Consider the following 22,341-nt stretch of genomic DNA (forward strand, 5'->3'; position numbering starts at 1 on the left):
GTTTTTTATCTTGATAGAACTGTATGAAAAACCTTCCTAGTACTGCCGAATGTATAAGTATAAAGTTTGAACTCAACCGAGAAAACACTAACATTTATTAAGCGGTTTCTTTGTGGCCCTGGTATGACCGACTTCACGAGCGTGGAAGCCACTCATGATGTGGGCTGCATGCTCGTCTGCCTTGGAAAGCTATAAAAGAGATATAATACAACAAACAAACCCATGTATACAGCTATTATTTTTTAATGTACGTAAGTAATATCGCAGCATATATGTACATATATTGACGCAAAAGCTCCCAAAATGCGAAGACCGACTTAAATTTATGTCACTTATTATAATTTTGTTATGATTTTGGTTTTCCTTAACATAGAAGTATTAATTATGTTGTTTTCATGTAACTGGTTATAGGCAGTAATTAGTAGAGCAAATCTATGACGCAGTATTTGAAAAACAATAGACGATTAAATAGAACAATACATCTGCCTTCGCTCACATAATTCAGGGACAGTATCTATACTTATACTTAATAATATTATAAAGAGGAAAGATTTGTTTGTTTGTTTGTTTCGAATAGGCTCCGAAACTACTGGACCGATTTGAAAAATTCTTTTTCCATTAGAAGCCGACATTGTCCCTGATGAACATAGGCTACTTTTTATAAAAAAAAAAAAAAAAAAATTATTTTATTTAATGTGTGTTTTAATGTTTCCGAAGCGAAGCGAGGGCGGGTCGCTAGTTAAATATAATAAAATGGTGCATGGAGCAACAGTGAAATTGATACCTGATTGTATATAGGTATATGAAGATTCGCCATCGGATAGACTGCCGGGAAAGACTTTTACTGATGTTAGGGCTTGTAAGCCCGCACTGGTGGTAAAACCATCTTGCTTATTACTTGTCGCGAATTCCGGCTTGGAGGAGGCAGCAGTTATACCATAAAACTGAGATTTGGAACTCAGGTCTCGAAGTGGGTGGCGCCATTTACGTTGCCAATATCGTAATTGGTACCGTAGTTGGTACCCGTAATTGAAGAAAGAAAACAAAAGTTATGGTTTTTTCCAATAATTATCTAAAGTAATCATAGTTTTTTTTTTCCTTTTTTTTTTCATGTATTCCTGATTAACTGTGTACAAAAATCGATTTGAGTGATAAACCAACCATTATACTTCTCTGTGTTACCCGTATGCTTGTAATTTATTTCTTTTGGTGTGCACTTATAGAATCTTACACTCAACGCTCTTGAAATTGAATCCTAGCATAATATTTCAGACAAAAAGGCGAAAGACACTGGAAATACTCAGAACATTAAGCTGTATAATATGAAAACAATAAAAACACGCGAGATTGAAATATAAAAGTAGATTTAATTTTGTCTATGACTGGCAAAAACCGAAGACAGTATAGTATATTACTAAAAAACTTCTATCAAGAATTAGAGTCGAAAAGTCTGTTCGTCCAACATATTATCTTGATAATACAACTTAAATTGCTCCCTGGTAGTCGACGTGTGATGGTTTCAGGGTAAAAAAAAATGCTGTAAATGACTTGAAATTTTCGTGCTATTTTTTTTTATTTTTATTGATTAGATGGATGGACGAGCTCACAGCCCACCTGGTGTTAAGTGGTAACTGGAGCCCAGACGCATCTACAACGTAAATGCGCCACCCACCTTGAGATATGAGTTCTAAGGTCTCAGTACAGTTACAACGGCTGCCCCACCCTTCAAACCGAAACGCATTGCTGCTTCACTTTAGAAATAGGCAGGGCGGTGGTACCTACCCGTGCGGACTCACAAGAGGTCTTACCACCAGTAAATAAATAGGTAGATATGGATCAAGCTAATAAAAAATGATAATAATAATTTTAGATTTACAATTTATAACCTCATAGTAGGTATTCATGATCTAAACCGTCTTTCGAATACTGAGATACTACTTCTTATACTACTTCCAATTTCGTATACGCCAGTCGAATGAGGCCATTGCTGTGTTATTAGCGAAGTGTCGTAAAAGTAACTGACGGCAAACATATTAACAGGCTACGGGAGGTCGACCTAGTTTCTTTATACTCCGATATCTGGGGTCAACTATAGAATCAATGTGAAGAGACCAACCCTATTTTGTTAGTTTTTTTTTACGTAGTAGACGTAATTAGAATTACCTAGATATACCATAAAATAAATTCGAAATTTCCCTTGAAAACGGAACGCAAGAAATAAGCTGGGGCTCACAATAAAATTAACAGATTTAATTTTTAAGACACAATAGTTATATCATGAAAGCTCGTTCCAGTGCATTTCATGTACGTTTTTATTTCTTCATATCTTTATATATATAATTCAACTGTACGTGTATATGTCACTGAACTAAACGGCTGGACCGATTTGAATGAATTTTTGTGTGTGCCTTCCTGTGACGTCTGTCTGATCCGCTGGTTTTATATCATTATTTAGGATTTGAAACGTCATATACGAACACAAGAAGTTTTTTTTTTTTCTTAGATGGTTGGACGAGCTTACAGCCCACCTGGTGTTAAGTGGTTACCGGAGCCCATAGACATCTACAACGTAAATGCGCCACCCACCTTGAGATATAAGTTCTAAGATCTCAGTATAGTTACAACGGCTGCCCCACCCTTCAAACCGAAACGCATTACTGCTTCACGGCAGAAATAGGCAGGGCGGTGGTACCTATCCGCGCGGACTCACAATAGGTCCTACTACCAGTAATTACGCAAATTATAATTTGTTCGATAATAATGCCTATTCTTCTATTTTAAACAGTTCAAATAGTTCGTTCACTCCTGAACATCTGGATGGGCAAGTTTTTCCTAACAATTTTACAAATACGAGTACAAAATAAATGTATTTAAGTTATAGTGAATATCGTATATATTGTATTAGGTGAAACTACCACGAAAATTGCAACCTTGAAAACTACCCACTAAATAAATAAAATAAATAAATAAATATTTACAAACAATCACGCCACGTTATCTGGCCCCGTGATAAGTTCGTAAAGAACTTGTGTTACAGGTACCAGATAACGGATATAAATGTAAGATTTTTATTATACACATACACATATTTAATATACATCCATAACCCTGGAAAAGACATTTATATTTATCATACAAATCTCTTCCCTTGGCGGGATTCGAACCCGCGACCCCCTTGTGTAGTGACCGTGTCACTTACCACTACACCAGACGGCCGTTAGTATCATTATTGACGATTTGTCGCCGTTCCAAACGACCAAGGGCACAGTTCAGTGCACAGTTGGAGTGCAAGTTTTTGTCGTACATTATAGTAATGCTTACCATTGGCAGTACTAACCATACCCAGTGCTCATACTTCACGGTTGAGCGGAATACGTACTTATTACCCACCTATGTCGTGGCGCTGTTTTCCACTGACCCCCGCGTGCATTGACCTTTGAATCTCGTTCGACATAGACTGCGGGCTCTCGAAAGACGAAACTATTATATTAAAATATGTACTACTATTTAAATTTTCATTAACTCTTCTTAACTCAAATTCAAAGTAAACATTCTAAATAAACGACAGTGTCGTGACAGATAAGTTCACCAGCTCAACCAGATCACGAACGATGCGCTCAAGCGGACAAATAATTATGTGGCAGCAAACAAACAAAATGACATTAATTGTGCATATGAATAGAGTTGATTATTTTCAAATCATATTTCAAAGTTTTGATAAATAAGTTGATAAATAAAAAAATGTACTCCCGTTTTTAAATTGATAACGGCCGCGATTGTTCGAACTAATGACAAATGGGAAAGTATTATGAATAATTTATGTGTAGATCAGTTTGTCATCTGGCGATTGATCAGAAATATGAGAACTTGGGACACTTGTATGTTGACGCCACTCCACGGATATTTCTGTCATAGGGACAACTCGCAACATAAGAAATGAGGGCGCTGAAGATGAAGAGAGAGAGATTATACTTTATAGCACTCCAAAAAAAAACACGGCACGTGTGTTGCCCTGTATTATTACTAAGAATATTCAGAGTGATCTATTCAAATAGATGATCAAAGTTTTATATACTTTATTAAATATTGTAAAAAAATAATAATAAATAAATACCTACAATACACATTTAATATTAAATAACTTTATCACTTACATACCAACGTACTATACCTAAATGAATTTGTTGACTTAAATCTTTGCTTGCGATAGAGAATTTTATACCAAAGAGGCGATGTGACGCCACAAGCGTCTAAACTCTAAATTCAAAACTGTGTTAAAGAAAAGATGGCGCTCAGCCATTATTATTATGCATTAATATGTAGTATTTAGTAATAATTATAGCAAAATTAAGTACTAGTAGTAAAAACCATTGAGGATCTTAGTGCCACAGAGAATGAAAACGCAAAGCCCACCCCACCTGGGCAATATCCACCACCCCTCCTGGCTGAGCCTTTGCTCGCCCACCTATCCTGGTGAAACTGGAAAGGCCTCCGGGCCACCAGTAATCTTTCAATCATAAAAAAAAAGAATGAAAACTTGGAGAACTTCAGGTGAGTCACACATCTAACTAACACATGATGTTGTACCTCTTTACACGTCACACCTAATTATTTCAATATTAATGTTATCTACTTGTAGAGGGTAATGTTAAGATTTTAAGATATCTCCGATTCTCTTTTTTGCTCTAATGAATGTAATACCTACTTATACATTTTATGTAAGTATATAACACGCGTGATATCATTAGAGTAGATCGGACATACATCGCGGCTCGAGTCCCTTGCTAGTTGGATGATAGGGTGACCACAAAAAAAAATTATAACAATAATTTACCAACATAAACATGTATTATAATGCTATTTGTTTTTTTTATTGCTCACAAGAGCCTACTATGTTCGTCTGCCTACAAAGGCAGAACCACCGAATTGATGGTGGCTATCGACACCCACATACATCAACAATGCCGGGGGCACAGCCAAGCCGCTGCCTACCGTTAAGTACTCATCACCAGTCTTGTTTCAAGAAGGATATGTCATAGCGCTCGGGAAACACCGTGGAGGTGAAATCAGTCTAAAGCCGGATAATACGTGGCAAAAATATCTCTAAAAACGAACGTCTGTCCGAAAGAGATCCCAAGTCCCTCCGAAGACCCAGAGGCTCCAAATGTTTGTAGTCACTACAAGGTGAAATTAATGAAAATTGTCCCTAAATACGGTTATAATACGAATGTTTGTGGAAACTTAGTAACACCCGGTATTAAGGGTATTCTAATCGAAAATGAAGGCAAATGGTAGTGCACTGTATAGAAACGAAGTACTATGTGTGATAATTACAGACTATAGATTAGGAAGTATTCTTATATTGGTGATGATGAGTACCATATTATGACGAGAGACAAGTGACAGTGACAGGACGGGGCCGCCTTGTAAAAATTTTAACCCAGGACTCAACTAGCGTGAATCGTCACAAATAAAGCAGAGGTCCGGGAGGAGAGCTTGGTTCGTACCAAGGAAAAATATACAGTAAAAATATTATACAATATGAGTAATTGTGTTTACTGGTGGGTAGGACGTATTGTGAGTCCGCACGGGTAGGTACCACCACCCTCCCTATTTCTGTCGTAAAGCATTTTAAGCTATTGCAAAGCTTTTATCGCGGGATTTGAGCGCGGCGACCGAATCAAGTAATTCCGTAACGAAAATAAAACCTAACAACCCCACTCCGCCTACCATGTAGCTGGCGTTCAATACATTCACACGTTGCGCTTGTGTAGTGTTTGTGAATAAGCGCGTGGCGTGACGTCGTACTGCATGCGCATTATGAAAAGTCTGCCCATCTCTCGCTCACGCGGTCTACCTTATGAGTGTGAAGGAGACAGTTAATGTTTTGCTTTTGTTAATGTTTATAAATATAGCTTGGTCTTATTTTATTATTATTGTTTTAATATTAAATTATTATTCTCCTCTTCTTCTTCTCAATCGTGTCACTCTTGTCTATTATTTATTATTGTCTAATTATAAATGCATAAGTTGATAAAAAATGCTATGCAATAGCTTTACCGCGGCAGTCCCCGAGTGCCACACTTGTTTGTTTTTTTTCATTTTATTGCATTGATGGGTGGACGAGCTCACAGCCCATCTGGTGTTAAGTGATTACCGGAGCCCATAGACATCTATGACGTAAATGCGTATTAAGGTCCTTGTCCTTGTCCACCTTGAGATATGAGTACTAAGGTCTCAGTATAGTTACAACGGCCGCCCCACCCTTCAAACCGAAACGCGTTACTGCTTCACGGCTGAAATAGGCAGGGTGGTGGTACCCACCCGTGCAGACTCACATGAGGTCCTACCACTAGTAATTTATACGCAATTTATAATTTTGTGAGTTTGATTTTTATTACACGGTGTTATTTCTTCACCGTGGAAGTCAATCGTGAACATTCGTTAAGTACATATTTCATTACAAAAATTGGTACCCGCCTGCGGGATTCGAACACCGGTGCATCGCTAGATACGAATGCACCAGACGTCTCATCATTTAGTCCACGACGACTTCGCAGTAATGCGTTTCGGTTTGAAGAGTGGGGCAGCCATTGTACTGTAAAAACTGAGACCTTAGAAGGTCTTGTCTCAAGGTAGGTGGCGGAATTTACTTTGTAAAAGTCTATGGGCTCCGATAACCGCTTAACATCAGGTGGGCCATGAGCTCGACCACCCACCTAAGCAATAAAAAAATAATTAAGATACATATTCTAAAACATGATCCGATAATTAGATCATATTATTATGTATAGACTATATAGATAATTATTTCAATTTACAAATGTTCACATTTCACAAAGAATTTACATATCCATTTGTTACTGAGCAAAACATTTGACAAGTGTGCAAAAAACTGAAGTGTGCATACCAGTAAAACGGTGTGACATTGAAATAGCCTTTAAAGAAACACGGAGTGCAGTGACTCACGGTTAGTTTTGATCGAGCAATGTAAACATTTATTATTGTTTTCCTACCTTAACTATGCTGATAGCCTTGAGAGTCTATTTCAGCTTCTCCTTGACGTGTAGGTGAGCTCACGGGGCTCAAACCGGGAGTGCTGCTAACACTGGCCCTAGCAAGGGCAGTGCTTCGCAGAATCGACCACCTGATCGGAATCGCGACCCCCTGAGAAGATCCGCCGAGAAACTCAACGGGCTGATGTTTAGGTCAGGTTGCACGTCGAACTCTTTGCCGAGTTCGACGAGTACGGTTACCGGGTTCTCTACTCTCCTACTGTTAGAGCGGAAGACGTCTGCTTTATGTTATTGAAACATGGTCATCCTATATGTGTGCGTTGGTCGGCGTCGGGGTGTCGGGCGGGCGCGTAGTTTGCTTTGCTCGACTCGACTCAGTATCGCCTTGTCGAGCACGAAGCACGCCTGTATACGACCGCTGAAAAATAATTATAAAATAAACATGGCAAAAAGTGTAGCATTCGCCTTCGCTGTTCTACTAGCGCTATTCGAAACAGGTACGTTTGTTTTTAAATCACTTATACGATTTATTTTGTTTTCGATAATGTAGGTGTTACGTTTTTAAAGAAAGATTTCTTAGCCGACTAATTGAAATGGTTCTTTGTTTGCATTAATCGAAAAATAGGATTTCGTAATGTGGGTATTTCTGATTAGCGCTGTTTCTGCTTTTTTTCTCTCTCTCGGAACGGGAACAACAGGTTAACACGTTTTCAGAGTAAAGTATAGTTTTTAACTACCTATTCCGTTACCTGTCAACTTCGCGTCGACTATAAAAACAATTTTAAAGCAATGGCTATCACATAACCTTGATCGTTCATGAAGGCATTGAACCGTAATGTTTGTGTTAAAAATATTGTACTTTTCCTCAATTATGGGACAATGTTAGCAGAGTGTTCTTATTTATTAAATTCAGATAACAGCTTTAGTTTTAGTTAAATGAGAATTCAATTGGAATATTAAACATTAAGTTTTTTTTTTTTCCTACCTAAGCTGGTAGCCTTGAGAGGCTATTCCAGCGTAACCTTAACTAGTAGGTGAGCTCACGGGGCTCAAACCTGACGACGTTGCTAACACGAATCCTAGCAAAATAACGAGAACAAGAAACTTAAAATTATATGTCTACCCGCTGAAAATGGCGCTTGCATGTACCTATCCAGCAACAATAGGCTTGTTAATTGATATTGCCGGATCTTCTCAGTGGGTCGCGATTCCGATCCGGTAGTAGATTCATTCGCGAAGCAATTGCTCTTGAGTTGTTAGGTCTCATTCGGAGGCGCTCGGGCAGTTGTTAGCAAATCCCACCCCTCCTGGCTAAGCCTTTGCTCGCCCACCTGTCCTGGTGAAGCTGGAAAGGCCTCCGGGGCACCAGTAATCTTTCAATAAAAATAAAAAAAATGAATTTGATAAGAAGTGATAATTGTGGAACGTGTTCACTAGGTATGGGAGGCAAGTTTGTGTCAGTCCGGCAGTTTAGGATCTACTTAGTACAAGACTAAGCAAACTGACAGAAACGTTCCAGATAGTTGAACACATTCTAACGCACGCGTTAGAGAGAGACAGACACACATTCCGGAACTTAATAGTATATCACAGACACCAGTGTGCTTAGTGCGTGTTTTTTACCGTTCTTGAAACCGTAAAAGTTAACTCATATGCAGTTTGAACAGCGCCCCTAGCGGCAAATGTTCCAACTGCATACAAATTTAAATTAACTTTTACACTGTCGAGAACGTTAAAAAAAACTCGCACTAAGCACACAGGGCTTATACCATTAGGCATATTATTCCATAATAGATACATAATAATATGTACAGTCTATACTTGGTCGCCTATTTCGAAAATATCAAACCAAAGTTAATAGTTTACGCAGTCAATTTCCACCTTTAAATAAGGTGGTTTCATTTTATAAAACCTTTAATACGTAGTTTTGTAACTTTTGCTTAACCGTCTCGCCTTGTGCTTAGTGGCTTTTGGATTAAAGACATTACAACGTGCGTGGCAGCAGCAGTTGAGATTGAGGTATCAATCGTAATGTATGGCTGTCCATGGACCCTTCAAATTGGAACACATGCTGAAATAAGCAGATTCTTATGATTTTAAAAATAGAAAGAGAGAGTTAAATGATACTAAGCAAAGAACATCAAATGATTTAATCTAAACGAAAAAAAATTGCAATTAACTTCTCATTATAATATATCCGTTTAAAAACAAGAAACCAAAACAATAGTCTATTAGTTGACTATTTAAATATTTAATGCAATATAGAACTTATTGCTTTACCAATAAGTAAGGTTCTTCCGTAAAATATAAAGTATTCGAATTTATTTATACCTATTCTTCTTTTATTTAGTTTCAAAATGTTGTATCTCTTGCACATTAATGTAGACGTTTTGTTGAAGGTTGTTTGCCGTCATTACTACGTGAGTTTTATAGTTTCTAACTGGCGACCGACCATACATTGTGTTAGGTGTTGTTCCATTTTCCCGTTACAATATCATATTATCTGCTCGGCAAAGGCACTTTCTGAATGCTCTCAAGGCATTACGCTTTTGCCCGCATTTAATTACACCAAAAAAGTTTAGTATGTCGGATTGTAAGCTTAACGATATTTCTGATGCGAAGCGTTAATCCAGCTTAAAAGGCGAAACAGCGATCATGCAATACAACTAAGATTTTGACCTCATATCTCCAGTGGATAGCAGCATTTATATGCAATCTCTCCCACTAATACAATAAACATAATATATATTATACTGATGTAAACTTTAAGCCAGCTAGGTGTCATCATCTTGTCCGTTTCTACGGTATAGCTGTTATATGTCGAGTTCGTCCGCCACGCGTCTGAAATTAAACAATAAAGTCGTAATTTTCGATGTAAGATACCTTATTTTCATCGATATTAATTCCTGGAGTGCGCCTGACTTGCCACGCCTTGTGTGGGTGGAGCAGCTGGGTTTACTATTTTCGCTAGCTCCTCGATAACTGTGAGAAATTTTGCTCTTTCTGTAATATGTATTCGACGGAGTAGAAAACCGTTTTCTTTAAAAAAATAATTACTGTATTACAATTATTCCTTTACTAAAATCATAGAAATACGTCTAGACCTACATCAAATACTTTAGCAGTAAAACAACAGTGGGTCATAAAGAATGTTTTCTGAAACTTTTGTTTGTTTAATAATCGCTAATTTGGAACCAGACCCGGAGTGTTAAAAACAAATAACTTAATGTCATTAGTGATAATGATATAAATCCACACACCTACAACTCTATCATATGTATATTAAGAAAGCAAAAGAAAACAATTTAATACTTTATGTTGTTATTCCTAAGAAGACATTCTTGTTTCTCGCGTAAATTTGTACAAACACAAATATAAGGTCTCGTAAAAACAATGACATTGTATGTAAGAGATAAAACATTACAACCTTAAAATAGTTGGAAGAATGCCAAAGAAGCTAAAAATTAAGTTAAAAAACAGACCTAAAACCACCCAATATGGAAGTTCAACAGATCAATATTTCTATTACTGTAAACTCGTATATAATCATTAGACATTTTAATATTTCTGTCGATTATACCAAATGAGAAATTCACTTTTCCACGTTCCAATTTACAATCGATGGACAAAATGATATTAAAACTGGTCTCTTCCTTAGTCAGATAATACAATATGAATTTAACGTAGCTGTGTGCTGCGTACTAATAATTGAAACCGGTTTCATTCGTCGCGTCCAAGGTTGTTTGTGTTCGTAGCGCTCATGGCCTAAATATGTAAATGGCAATGGGTGACATCATCAACGCTACAAGTACTCGTTAAATCTGATAGTTCATATTTACGCTTGTTTTGGTTTTCAAATGACGTGATGTGACAAATCGGTAGGCAGCGGCTTGGCTCTGCCCCTGGCATTGCTGAAGTCCATGGGCGACGGTAACCACTCACCATCAGGTGGGCCGTATGCTCGTCTGCCTACAAGGGCAATAAATATATATATAAAATAAAAACATTAGCATTACCAGCTGACGCTATGGATAAGACTGGTGCCGCATCAAGCTACCCGTCGTCTGTGTTTTGGAACGCGAAAATCGTTTCTAAAATAACTAACAATGATATTACTTCATTTGATAGAATTGGAATTATATTTATGGAAACTTACCGACATTAGTTCATATGGAATGGAATTTTATTAATGGAAACTTACTGTTTCTAAAGCCTTGTTCGGACTAGGCGAGTATTTTAGTCGAGTACCGAGTAATTTAGTGGCTAAGCTACTGGCTACCCGCCCGAAAAAATAGAACAAAATGGATTGACTTGACTCAATTATTTACTAACCTACTCGACTAAATTTTTGGTGCTCAGACACATTTAGCTACTAAATTACTCGGTACTCGACTAAAATACTCGCCTAGTCCGAACAAGGCTTAACTATATCATCAGACGGTAATATTTTCAAATTTATTCCCATAAAATTGCTACTAACGACTTGGAACTAAGGCGAAAATATCACTCTGGTCTTAGTGGGCTGTCTCTGGACAAATAATATGTTTTATAGTGCGTAATTATACTTCAACTCTCAATTAACTGAATTCAAAAGATTTTTACCAGTGTAATATGAAACAACTTCAACATTTCAGACTGATCTACGTGTCTTATGCTAGTGTTCCAAAAGATTCTATCTTGAAGGACAAAAAGAAGTAACATATCTGAATTATTTTTCCCTAATATTCGAAAATCCCATCGGCAATGCTTATGAAAACAACTTACGTAAGCATAATCAGTATTCGTCGTTATTATATACCATGTAGCTGTTGGTATATAGTCTTTGTTTCCTGGCTCCAATGATATTCGATCCGCAAAAACATTCCCATAAATATCTTCGGAGTTGTAATAAAATTGTTTTTGTCCGCCCGAGAGAGACATCCTTAAATACGCAATAAAACTCTCTCCCTAAGAAGTATTTTTCCTTGAAACTTTACGTATATCTTATATCTGAGGGTGTGGAGATTTTTCATTTTTACGATTTAACAATTGTTATCTCGATTTTATAGTTCGATTGATCGAGTCTTCTGCATCATTTTATATTTAAATGAAGCTCAACAACACTAAATTATATTTGGACGTGAGTCAGAGTTGTGATATGATTTTAAAGGTCATTCATTTAACATAACAAACGTTTTATTATCGCACATATTATTCTGAAATAAAAAAAAATCTTCAAAGAATTAACGTATCCCTATCTATAAAATATGTTATATCTATGTTTTTGCAAGATATATTGTGTCGATTTTTGATTCAAAACTGTAGATAATATTATTAAAATTATATTATTTTATAGTACGGCTTCATGGATGCAAAATACGGAACAGTGTCATTATCGTACCTCTAAAGGTCAAATGCGAACTTCAATGTAAATCAGAATTTATTTTCTAATCGGACTGGACGCAACGGGCCAAAACTGAACCCACACAATGATATATGTTATTTATTTAAAAGTTAAATTCAAACAGAAGATGGTACTCAATTTATCTAGGCTAATCATTTTTATATTAACGACGTAATAATGACTTATTCAGTTACAGTCCATAAAATGTTTAATATACGATAATGACATAGTTGTTTACCTATGAGGAAATTTTGAATTTTCCGAACTAGATATTACTTTTTTCATGTGAGTTCGACTCTCTGTATCGTCATTATTTTGAATGGAATTTTCGTTTATTTCAACTGCTCCATGTCATTGTGTCACTTAACTCTGCCGCCTCGTGAATTAATCCAATTTGCCACTTGTCAGCTATTAAGATGTGTGTATGACTTGTTTGTTGAGTAATAAAGGAAACTGGGATAGGAATGTTTTTTTTTTAATACATTTATTTCTTAAACTGCTCAGCTTATAACCTTATCAACCGCTGATCCTTTTAAAAAACTGTTTGCTATACAAAAGAAAAGTTATAGATCCTCACTAATATTATGTTAAAATTTTCTTTTACTTCGAAGTTTTATTTGCATGTTTCAAGATCATTTTAAATGAATATAATGGTTGTGAATGAATCAAATCGAAGCTACGTACGTAATACATACAATCAACAATGAATACAATTACAATTACTGAGAATTATCGTTTCACATTGTCAGGTGTTTTCCTACTTTGACTGAGCGATTGTTTCGCTTGTTTCTGCTATAGTGATTTAGTAGAATAACAATTCGATTCTTAACTCAGCGGCTGACTGTAGATCGGTACATGGTTTGGTTGGCATGAGTATAATGAATATGTGCAACAACGCAGACTTAGTTAATTGAATGAAACTAGATGCAGCTACGTTTGAAATTCTTCCTTTAAAAAACTTGTCGAATCAATTTCAAGAATGTTTTTACACGCTTTATATTAGCTTCACTTGTATGTATGTTCGTATGTTTGTAACTGACTCCTTTAGACGCGATTTTGACCCACTTTAAACGGCCAGATTTCATTTAAACTTTGTAGATTTATCGAGGATCGATGACAATTCAAAATAAAAAAATTGAAATTCAAGTAAAAAATGAAAAATAAATCATAGTTTAAAAAAACTAAAACACACACTTTATATAAAATTCAACTAAAAAATAGAAAATAAATTTTAATAAATTTAAATTGAAAATAGTGTAAAAATATATATATTTTATTGTAAAAAAAGCGTGGGGTGCACGTTGTTATTAGTTATAAATATTTTTCTGACAGATATTAGTAGAAGAATTATTATTTCAATAATATCTTAAAATGCTTAATTTTCATTTTATTATCTTAATTTTATATAAAGCGTGTTTTTTAGTTTTTTTTTTTACTATTATTTTTTCGTTCCAAGATTAAACCGGTCAGATAATATTCTGTTATCTAATTCGGGCAAAAAAAACACTATATGTTTCCGCCAGCTTATCTGAATACATATTGAAAATAATTGGTAACGGCATAAAATTATTCAATCTTTGCGCGGAATTCTTCGTGTGCATTTAATATGAAAAAACGCACAAACAAATAGATCAAAACTGTTTACGATTCTATTTAAGAATAGGTAGAAGACTAGATACTCTGTTAACTACAGAGCAAGCGGCTTTGTTTGCTGTGTAAATCCAATCTATAAATACTCGTATAGCTTTATCTCGCTTCATAGATGACGTAAGACTTCGCCCAGAATTTTCGAATATTTTTACACTGTAATTCATTTCTACAATATGTTGACTGTGTTAATTATCAACGTAATTTATAATTTTTTTTTTATGGCTTAGATGGGTGAACGAGCTCACAGCTCACCTGGTGTTAAGTGGTCACTGGAGCCCATAGACATCTACAACGTAAATGCGCCACCCACCTTGAGATATAAGTTGTAAGGTCTCAGTATAGTTACAACGGCTGCCCCACCCTTCAAACCGAAACGCATTACTGCTTCACGGCAGAAATAGGCAGGGCGGTGGTACCTGCCCACGCGGACTCACAACAGGTCCTACCACCAGTAAAAATATATATAAATGGCCAATCGTGATCATACATACATATACAGGATGTATTTTATAGGATTAATTTCCAAAAACGGAGGAGACTATATTAATGGGAATTCCTGATACCTAACATTCGGTCGTAAAACAATATTATACCAAAATTTTTAACACGCCATATATTTCGACTTAATTACACGTAGATATGATTTAGTCTCCTTTCCTTCATACTGCGGGTACAAAGATGAACTCTCTTATGCTACAGGTGTAAATAAATGAAACTAAGTTCGATCGTAAATATTGACACCTAGATTAAGATTCCTACTACGTGTTAAGGTTTCCCTTATATATAATACTATTGATGTTTTGTGAACATGGAAATAAATGAACTGTTTAGCTTTTTTTTAAATCAATAACGTTAAAGCTCATTGAAGAAAGAAATAGAAGTGAAACCTGTTGACAAAATGTTAAAAGACAAGACTAAAATGTTTCAAGACAAACAAGGATATTTCAATGCTGAACGTAAAATACTGGATATGCAACAATCATCTATATAATTCACACATACGGTGCTATAAAGTCACTTAAGCAATTTTTTTACTGGTGGTAGGACCTCTTGTGAGTCCGCACGGGTAGGTACCACCGCCCCGCCTATTTCTGCCGTGAAGCAGTAATGCGTTTCAGTTTGAAGGGTGGGGCAGCCGTTGCAACTATACTGAGACCTTAGAACTTATATCTCAAGGTGTGTGGTGCATTTACGTTGTAGATGCCTATGGGTTCCAGTAACCACTTAACACCAGGTGGGCTGTGAGCTCGTACATCCATCTAAGCAATAAAAAAAATAAAAAAATTTTTTTTTTTGTTAAAACTGTACTGAGTATGAGAAAATACATTTTTTAATCGTTATCAGCGAGATATTTGCTTTTACTGAAGTTTAAAGTTTTAGTTTAAATATTATCGTTTTTTATTTCTTTAGTCTAGCAAAAATATATAAGAACTAAGTACATATAATAAAATGTCGAATTTTCTAACGTTTCTCTTGAAAAATTACATAATTTGCATAAGTGACGTGATCGCACCGTCTGTGCGTATGTACATATTTTACGCGAACACTAGAAACTATGCTTCTATTGACATTAACAATATTTTCGATCAATGTATACGAATAGCAGTTGCAGCATCTATATATTAATACGTGAAGCAAAAACTTTGTATCCCTTTTTACGAAAATTGCGTGGACGGAGGAACTTTTGAAGTCGTCGTGGCCTAACGGATAAGACGTCCGGTGCATTCGTGTTGAAGTGATGCACCGGTGTTCGAATCCCGCAGGCGGGTACCAATTTTTCTAATGAAATACGTACTCAACAAATGTTCATGATTGACTTCCACGGTGAAGGAATAACATCGTGTAATAAAAATGAAACCCGCAAAATTATAATTTGCGTAATTACTGGTGGTAGGACCTCTTGTGAGTCCGCACGGGTAGGTACCACCGCCCCGCCTATTTCTGCCGTGAAGCAGTAATGCGTTTCGGTTTGAAGGATGGGGCAGCCGTTGTGACTATACTGAGACCTTAGAACTATATCTCAAGGTGTGTGGCGCATTTACGTTGTAGATGTCTATGGGCTCCAGTAACCACTTAACATCAGGTGGGCTGTGAGCTCGTCCACACATCTAAGCAATAAAAATAAAAAAAAAAAAAAAAGAGTATGAAATCTTCCACACTTATAGAGAATATAGAGAAGAAGTGCACAATGCTAATATATTTTTAAAATAATGCATAAAAGATACATTAAATCAATAAAGAAAACACTACACACACTACATACCATGTATTTGATGCACGCACGCATGCATACTATTTATTGTCAAACTTTTGTTCTTGACGTCTGTTGTCAAATTGAGAATAGACTAAATATTGTTTGTCTTTATTAATATTTTTAAAATTGTAGTCTTGGCGAAATTTGTGATTATAGAAGTGCAAAATACAATCATAATAGTGTACAAACTTACAATTCCAATTAATTATAGTCGAATTTCGACTACTGCGGGACCTCTAGTATTGATAAACCTACTTTCGATTTCAGGCTATTGCATCAAGTGCTACCAATGTAACAGTGAACAGGATAAGAACTGCGGGGACCCGTTCAAGAGCGCCAAACCCCCAGTAGTAAGTATTCTGAAATAAGACCTTACAGTCATAGAGAAATACCAGAGCGTGGTAAAAAATTAAGATATTGATGCTGGGACAGAATGCTATGCGAGTTGAGATGAGGTTGTTACTACCGTAGATGATGGGACAGCGGTTGATGTGCAGTAAAGCTTGCGGTTGTTTCCGCTGATCATTATTCGTCGAAAGCCTAAAAAAGCAAACGAATTATTCAATAAAAAAAAAGTAAGCTGAATTACTTCTACTAGACGATGACATCTTGTTGTGTCTTTAAAGCGCTTAGTTACCCTCAATTAAGAAAAATAGTTTTATTATTCGCTAATAGGTGTCGGGAAGAGTTGATTATTGAAAACACGAATAAAGTAACATTTTCTGAAAATAAATCGTAGCTAGATCGATTTATCGCCCCCGAAATCCCCTGTACACTAAATTTTATGAAAATCGTTGGAGCCGTTTCCGTGATTCAGATTATATATATATTAATATACAAGAATTGCTCGCTTAAAGGTATAAGATAAGATAAAGCGTGTTATTATGCATTTTTCATAACCGGAAGTAATTGAAAATCTGCATTTACTAATTCTCTAGAAAATTAATATATCGTGAAACCGCTATCAAATTATGCGGTTGGAAATTTGACTGTAGTTATTACATTATTAAATTTACTACGAAATTATATTAAATGTGGTATTTAACCCACAATCACAACCCGGTGAGTTTCTCGTGTGATCTTCTCAGTTGGTCGCTGTTCGGAACCGGTGTTAAAATTCAGCGAAGGATTGCTATTGCTAGGGTAGAAGCTAGCAACCTCTCTCAGACTAAGCCCCGTGAGCTTTTTTTAAATATGTTTAAATGGCTCAACGAGCTGATAAGCATCTCTTGTTAAGTAGTTAGCGGAGACCATAGACATCAAATAAGTCCATCGACCATCAACAAGGGATACTTAACCCTGCGGGCTCACAAGACGTCCTACTATCTATATCTTCTATATATGTATATATAAATGAATTGCTGTTCGTTAGTATCGCTAAAACTCGAGAACGGCTCGACCGATTTAGCTAATTTTGGTCTTGAATTATTTGTGGAAGTCCAGAGAAGGTTTAAAAGGTAGATAAATATGAAAATGCTCAAAATTGAAAAAAAAAATGTTTTTCCTTTGATGTTTCTCCCGTCGGACGGATTTCTTTTGTTTGCTTTAAGTTTATTTTATAAAACAGTTTAGGTCTTTTATTTATCGATTGGGGCACTACGAAGTCTGCCGGGTCAGCTAATCAGTAATAAAAGTCTCTCCCACCAACCAAAGGCAAGGCCAGAATAGGCCGACAAAGCGACCAACAGTAAGGTAGGCAAAAAAATAAGCGTCCTACAAGTACTTTGACCTCGCACAGAAAATCAGTTTTACTTAAATAATATTTTTCATTTTCGCTTGCATTGGCTATATTGTGATTGACAAATTAAAGAGCGTGGTATGGAGATGTATGGAAATGGGGTAGGTAGGGAGGAAGAGGTCGACCGAAGCTGACATGGATAGAGTGTGTGAATGACGATATGAGAGAGAGAGAGAGAGAGAAGTGAGTGTTGAGATTACGGCTGATAGAAGAGAATGGAATAGAAAAGTCGTTGTGGCCTAAAGGATAAGATGTCCGGTGCATTCATATCCAGCGATGCAACGGTGTTCTAATCCCGCAGACGAGTACCAATTTTTCTAATGAAATACGTACTTGACAAATGTTCACGATTGACTTCCACGGTGAAGGAATAACATCGTGTAATAAAAATCAAACCCGCAAAATTATAATTTGCGTAATTACTGGTGGTAGGAGTGGTGTGAGTCCGCACGGGCAGGTACCACCACCCCGCCTATTTCTGCCGTAAAGCAGTAATGCGTTTCAGTTTGAAGAGTGGGGCAGGGGTGGGCTGTGAGCTCGTCCTCGAAAATTCGCTGTTCCGACACCACCTAATGGGATAAAGTGGGGACAAAAAAGACGAATCAATATTGAGGACCAGCTACATTTTTATGAATACTTTTTCAGGAATGCAACACCCAGGATTCGATTAACTTCAATACGCTCTACCTGCGCAACATTCTGCCTGTCGAAGTCTTGAACAGCGTTACGGGAGCTCCTAGATACTGTCACAAGATCGTCATGAGTGAGTTTTATGAACTGAATTTTTTTTTTAAACCATTTTGATTTGAAACTCGATACTAAAAGGAGACATTAAAAAGTAACAAATGTACCTATATGTGTTCAGGATTTGGTCTGTAAGAGAACCTCTTCTTAACTATTCGCTTCTATCCCTTGTAAGCAGTGCTGTTTTTTTCATAGTACCGGTTGGGGTACCGGAAACTTAATACAAGAACGCCTTCCCATTTTTAAGCTCTAGAAAGGCATTCTACCAACTGATAGACATCGCAATCTGAATAGCGTCACACATCTTGAAACGTGTGGTCGAAGTTAGAATTAAATACATATTGCATGACGGCTGTTAATTCATCCCAACGGCGGATCCAGGGGGGGTCATGGGGGTCATGACCCCCCCTGAGCTAGTTCCAGGACTTGAACTAACTTGGACTAATTGAAGAACATCATGATTTATTTATTATCTATTGTTATCAAAATTAAATTATAAGTTCTTAATTTGCCCACGACTATGTGACCCCCTCCTGGCGCCAAAGCTGGATCCGCCCTTGATTCATCCCTTGGTTGACGAAACTACGTATTAGAAATACACATTACATCGTCTCGTACGGAATAACAATACTACCAATAGGTTGGCATACTTAACTGTCGATGCGGGCTTTTATATTTTAACGTGTTGTTTATGTTAGATATAAAGAAATATGTGAACAGTATATATTATAAACGTTGGTTTTTAAAAGTAAACGGAACTATGCATGCTTTCTAATAAAAGAAATGACGAACAAGGAATATACTGCCGTGAAGCAGTAATGCGTTTCGGTTTGAAGGGTGGGGCAACCGTTGCAACTATACTTGAGACATTAAAACTGATATCTCAAGGTGAGTGACAGCATTTACGTTCTAGATGTCTATGGTCTCCAGTAATCACTTAACGCCAGTGGGCTGTGAACTAGTGCACGCATCTCAGCAATAAAAAAAATATAAAAAATTTTTTTTTGTAAAATTTCTCGACGTCGCGTAACATATTTTTTTCTTAATAATAGAATATTCCTAAAGAAATAATGATTTATAGTATATAATTACGTACTTCATTAATGTACTCCTTTTACTCTATAAATTCTTGATCAATATACGCTTTAATAGATAGAAGACTTATAATAGTAATTATATACGAAGGGTTTTTATAATCGCCGATTTCAAATAATGCGTATTTTGGGGTTCCGACCCTTTTTTCCGAGTCGAACGGTGTTAAAGATTCAAGGTTAAATTCGAATAACTGTTCACTTTTACAGAGAGCGGAACTGTTGTCCGTACTTGCTTGGATGTCAACCCCAACGATTCCCAGCACACCTGCCGAGTTGTCGAGCTCGCCTCCAACACCGCGATCGCTGACAGCGCGAAGGTCAAGTCCTGCGCTGTGTGCAACAAGGACAACTGTAACGGAGCTGGATCTATTTCCTTCTCTCTCCCACTGGCCACATTCGCTCTGATCGCTACGTATTTCGTTTTCAAACAATAATTTCGATTCTATATATATTTTTTACTTTTAGTTTAACGCACCAAAACATAGGTAATGAATGTCGGTTTGGGCGTGCCAAACAGCGTTCTCTCAGCCCCTAATCTAGTACTCACTGAGAAGAATTCTAAAGAATTTATTGTGAATCTCAGTTCATTTTCATACATCTGTCCCCATCTACACGAACGAAAATGTTGTTCATTAAAGAACTGATTTTAAAAAAAACCTGGTAGAATTCGCAGTATTGTTTGAAACAGTAACGAAAATTCCATTTTAATTTACGAAATAAAAAATGTTTCATAAATTTATCCAATATACCAAATAAACCTAAAAAAGTTGTTAACAGTTTTTTTTGTTTATGTAAAATACTTTTTAAAACAGTGTACTTGTACTAAAGTAATTTTACGTGTTTACGTATTGTTATATAATATATACTTGTTGTATTAATGTATCGGGCTTATTCTTAGATGACAGAGTGCCTAAGTATTTCATATTAAATTGTTATAAAAGTTGTTGTTAGTACTTACTTCTTTTGTAGGTGCATTGGAAGATATTAAGAGAATCATTAGATACAAGAATTCTGTCAACGTGCACATTTAATTTGTTAAAAATAATGAGAATGGTTTATTTACTTTTAAAGCATTTATTTGTGTATTCATATTTATGTGAACTCTTTGAGTTGTAAGTTTTATTTGTAATAAAAAATAATGAAAATTGTGGTTTTTTTTTTCAGAAAAATATCGGCAGTAATGTTATTTATCCTCTAACCTAGCATCGATCTAATTAGGATTGATAACTCTTAAATAATTTCGTAGGAATTTGCTGTTTGAACGATATCTAATTCCTTTTCACGATGCATCAAAATTCGTACCCATATGAATTAACTACATTAAAATATAACTTATGGCATAAACATAATGTTGCTGTATGGTTTGGTAGCGACACTTTCGATTTTACCGTGACACATTCCTTCCACTAGATTCATCTAACATGTAGGCGAGTTCACGGACTCTCATTCTGGTGAATTTGCTACAGTAGCTCTTGCTTAGACAGTGCTTTGCTGAAACTACCACCGGATTGGAATCGCGATCCACTGAAAAGATCCGGCGAGAAACTGGGGCCCAACCGTGACACCTTATTTTTTTTATTGCCTAGATGGGTGGACGAGCTCACAGCCCACCTGGTTTTAAGTGGTTACTGGAGCCCATAGACATCCACAACGTAAATGCGCCACCCACCTTGAGATATAAGTTCTAAGGTCTCAAGTATAGTTACAACGGTTGCCCCACCCTTCAAACCGAAACGCATTACTGCTTCACGGCAGAAATCGGCAGGGTGGTGGTACCCACCCGCGCGGGCTCACAAGAGGTCCTACCACCAGTACCTTAAGAAGCTTTCGCTATCCGGCTGAGTTAAGAGCCTGATATAACTAGTAAGTCTTGACTTACCGTCGGAATTGCCCTGTTCGAGGTACGAGTCGAGCCCCGTGACATCATCTGCCCGGGGCGTGATCTCGCAAGGTCTCACCAGTCTTACAAAGTAGAGGCGTTGTAGTTACTGGTCTTTGTTTGTTGCTGATACAAAAAACGATCCAATCACAGTAAGTGAATCTTTACGTCTTCGATTCTTGACATTAACCCAAACTACTGGTGGTGGCAATCTTGGATACAAGTAACAAGGTCAACAATTTTTATTGGTAGTCTTTATTTTGTATTTTTAATTGTTTTTGTTTCTATATCATGTACTTAATTGATCAATTTAGGTTTTTTTTTTATTGCCTTTGTAGTCAGACGAGCGTACGGCCCACCTGATGGTAAGTGCTTACCGTCGCCCATGGACTTCAGCAATGCCAGGGGCAGAGCCAAGCCGCTGCCTACTGCTTAATACTCTCCACAAGCCTCGTTTGAAGCAGGAAATGTCATAGCGCTCGGGAAACACCGTGGAGGGGAGCTCATTCCATAACCGGATGGTACGTGGCAAAAAAGATCTCTGGAAACGCATTGTGGATGAACGCAGTGGCTCCAGGTAGTA

At 36.7% G+C, this 22,341-nt stretch overlaps 1 protein-coding gene and 1 long non-coding RNA gene across 2 annotated transcripts; one reads left to right on the top strand and one right to left on the bottom strand.

Moving 5' to 3' along the window:
* Positions 1-7,045: 7,045 nt before the first annotated feature.
* LOC101743420 (uncharacterized) lies at positions 7,046-21,024 on the top strand. The gene is made up of 4 exons (XM_004931757.4): positions 7,046-7,513; positions 16,571-16,653; positions 18,687-18,804; positions 20,087-21,024. The coding sequence occupies exons 1-4, from the start codon at positions 7,315-7,317 to the stop codon at positions 20,311-20,313; spliced, it is 627 nt and encodes a 208-aa protein (XP_004931814.3). The 5' UTR covers positions 7,046-7,314; the 3' UTR covers positions 20,314-21,024.
* Positions 9,152-10,769, bottom strand: LOC134201185 (uncharacterized). Its single transcript, XR_009976395.1, has 2 exons — positions 10,499-10,769; positions 9,152-9,857 (listed from the first exon to the last, which is right to left on the bottom strand). It is a non-coding gene; the product is annotated as an uncharacterized LOC134201185 (long non-coding RNA).
* Positions 21,025-22,341: the final 1,317 nt, after the last annotated feature.

The sequence above is a fragment of the Bombyx mori genome, chromosome 3 (assembly GCF_030269925.1).
Source record: "Bombyx mori chromosome 3, ASM3026992v2".
Taxonomy (NCBI): Eukaryota; Metazoa; Arthropoda; class Insecta; order Lepidoptera; family Bombycidae; genus Bombyx; species Bombyx mori.